This window comes from Erythrolamprus reginae, chromosome Z, assembly GCF_031021105.1.
Source record: "Erythrolamprus reginae isolate rEryReg1 chromosome Z, rEryReg1.hap1, whole genome shotgun sequence".
Classification (NCBI taxonomy): Eukaryota; Metazoa; Chordata; class Lepidosauria; order Squamata; family Dipsadidae; genus Erythrolamprus; species Erythrolamprus reginae.
Window position 1 is genome coordinate 122,176,452 of NC_091963.1, and position 3,536 is coordinate 122,179,987.

The window sequence follows — 3,536 nt, forward strand, 5'->3', positions numbered from 1 at the left end:
TATTGCTTCTTTCATTATATTGTTTTATCCCTGATTGATTTTACCCCTTATCAATTAAATCTCTTCAAACATATATTGGCATAAATGGAAATATTTTGCTTTGCTTTATCATAGCATTGCTTCAAAAAAACAAGACTAATGTTTCTTGTGCAAAATAAGCATTTAGTGGAAGTGAAATGTATTTATTATATCCATATTTGATGTTTAAACATTAATATTAGATGTCTAACTTATTTCCTCAGTCCTTCAGGATTGGGTTGCATAGAAGTCAAACAAACAAACAATCAATCAATCAATTAATCAAACAAACAAACAAACAAATTCAATACATAATTCTGAGAACAAGAGAAGAAAAAATGACTGAAAGCAAAACCAAATGAGTGTTGGGGCACATCTGTTTAAGTTTAATTTAAAATTTTATTAGTATTTTAAAGCTGCCTATACACCTGTAGCTATCTTACTATAGAGTCTTCTCTCTTTTATGCTCCATTCTCCAGTATTTCTTTCTCAGAATTTAAGTAATGGGAAGATGTCTTAAAGTAAATTAGGTTAAAAAAAATTCTGATGAAAAACACGTAAATCACAATGTATATGTTGATTGGACCTTCACTAGGGGCAAAGTCATACTATGAAAATGCTATGGGGAACTGAATGAAATTTGAAGACTGTTGAAATGCAAATTCTTATATATGTAGTATTTATTCTGAGAAACCGAGGATCTAAATTAATAGTATATAATGATAATACTTGGGGAAAAGAGTTTCCACCATGAACACATCATAAAATATTTGCTGGAGCCATATGTGATAACACAATGACTGTACTTTTTCCTCTCTCTCCATATCCAGAGTAAACATCATGTGCTCATCAGAAACCAGGAATCAAACATCTTTTAAAGAATTCATACTACTGGGATTTTTAAATATTACACATGGAAGGAATTTCTTAGCCATCCTTTTCCTCACTATATATATTATATGTATTTCAGGGAATTCATTCATAATTACTGTAACTATGTTAAATCGATCTCTCCACACCCCCATGTATTTTTTCCTTGGCAATCTTTCTTTCTTGGATATTTGTTATAGCTCTGTAACTATACCAAAAATGATAGTAAGTCTTTGGTTGCAGTGTCCCATCATTTCTTTGGCAGATTGTATAGCACAGCTTTATTTCCTTGTTGCCTTAATGGGCACTGAAGGATTCTTACTTGCCTTCATGGCTCTTGACCGCTATTTTGCTATATGCCACCCTTTGATCTATACCAGACTCATGACTAAATACACCTGTCTCCAGCTAGCTACCATATCTTGGGTTTGTGGTTTTCTAAATTCTTCTCTTCATACAACACTCACATTCCGTTTGTCTTTCTGCCAGTCTAATAGGATTAGCCACTTTTTCTGTGATATCCCTCCGCTATTGAGTATCTCATGCTCTGACATATTATTTAATAAAGTTGCTATTTTCACAATAGGCATATTTATAGGTCTAAGCCCTTTCCTTTTTACATTGGTCTCTTATGCATTCATTCTTCATGCTATTATGAGCAATGATCACAAAGGGCAGCATCACAAAGCCATTTCTACTTGTGCATCTCACATTCTAGTTGTGATTCTGTTTTATGGTTCTGCTATCTTCACATATTTCAAACCTACATCTACTCATTCATTTGAAAAATATCAGCTTGTAGGGGTTTTATATAATGTTATGACCCCCACACTCAATCCCATAATCTACAGTTTACGGAACAAGGAAGTGAAAGTGGCCCTGAAGAAATGGATGTGTCTGAAGAAACTAGTCCATGGAAGTTGGGATCCAATTCAATTGTCTTAAATAAGCTTTACTCAACTGATGTGGTATAGAGAAGAAGATGAACAAAATAAGTCTTGTATAAAATATGTTATCAACCAAAATGTGGCACATGAGACAAGTCATGCTGCAAGTCTTCCTTCCTTCCTTCCTTCCTTCCTTCCTTCCTTCCTTCCTTCCTCCCCCTACCCTCTCCCTCCCTCCCTCCCTTCCTCCTTTCTTTCTTTCTTTCTTTTTTTCTTTTATCTGTTTTTTATTCAAACTTTTAACTGTTTTTCAGCTACAATTTTCTGCTTTATTATGTACTGCTGATAATTGCCAAAAGAAAGTTAGATTTAATTAAGTTTGGTCAATGTTTCCTAAGTTATATGAATGCCAGAAAGGATTGTTATCCTTGAAAAACATGATGAATCTTTTAGTTTTTATTGATATCTGTCCTCTCTGTTTATCCTAAATTGTAATTTAGGGAATAAATTGATAGCATACATCTTTTTAAATGCCCATATTATATATACTGTTTAATATTGCTGTCCTTAATTAACTTTAGGGTATGAGCTATTTAATTTTCATTTGTTCTATTTGGGGAAAATGAATTGCAAAATCTAATATATAGAAACATTTAATACTTACTATTTTACTATTGTTTGTGAGATTCATATATCATACAATTAGTTGAAAGACAATTTATGAAGAGATGTTACAACTCAATACAGCTCAATACAATATAAAAATATAAATTATATTTGAAGATATAATTTAGAGATTTTCAAGTCATCATTTTCCATTGTTCATTCCCAGACAATTTATTTTGATATATATACAAATAATTTTAATAAGACAATAATATAGATATTTGAGTTGTATTACATGCTGAGCAACATATCGTTTCAGGAAGCCCTAAAATATTTTTAAAATCTAGCACATCAGAATAATGGTTTTTTTAAACCATTTTAGGATCCTCTATAATAAACAATCATAGATATTATACAAAGGGAAATAAGAACCAAATATTTAATACATATATTAAAATCCCCATCTTGTTCCATCATTTAGATTTTTGTAATCAAACATCTTGGTAGACTCAGATTGCATAATATAGTTTGTATCATTCATTTTACACAACTGAATGTTGTGTTTTATTTTTATCATAATAATGTACACTGAAGATTTCATTTAAGCTGGTTGTATGAGGTGCAATGACAGTAAAGTAATCTAAGCCTAATTAGCAATCTGGAAGAAATTAGGAGAAATTAGGAGAAATTAAGAAATTAAAAAAAGAGTTAAACATAGTGAATACATATTCCACCCATATTTAGGGATTGGATATTTGTTATATCTTCAAATCACAGATATAATATTTATTTATTTTTCACCTCAAGATGGTCATGCTGAGGGCAACCTTGGTGAAATGCTCTCTAATAATTTTGATATTTTTTATTATTTTCTTTGATGCACTATGGATTACATACACAAAAGATGGGATTCTGAACATCAGGCAATAGACTGAACATTGAGAAACTTTCTTGGAACATTCCTTCTGCTGCTTTGCAAATGCAGAATTTTGACTGCCAGAATAGGAACAGCAGCTCTTGGCAGCAGGACAGATTGACAAAGAAAAAGAATGTAGAAACATAGAAACATAGAAGATTGACGGCAGAAGAAGACCTCATGGTCCATCTAGTCTGCCCTTATACTATTTCCTGTATTTTATCTGAGGATGGATATAT

The 3,536-nt window shown here is 31.6% G+C and overlaps 1 protein-coding gene across 1 annotated transcript; it reads left to right on the forward strand.

Moving 5' to 3' along the window:
• Window positions 1-858: 858 nt before the first annotated feature.
• On the forward strand, window positions 859-1,833 carry LOC139153980 (olfactory receptor 5V1-like). The gene has a single exon (XM_070728407.1). The coding sequence runs from the start codon at window positions 859-861 to the stop codon at window positions 1,831-1,833; it is 975 nt and encodes a 324-aa protein (XP_070584508.1).
• The last annotated feature ends 1,703 nt before the right edge of the window (window positions 1,834-3,536 follow it).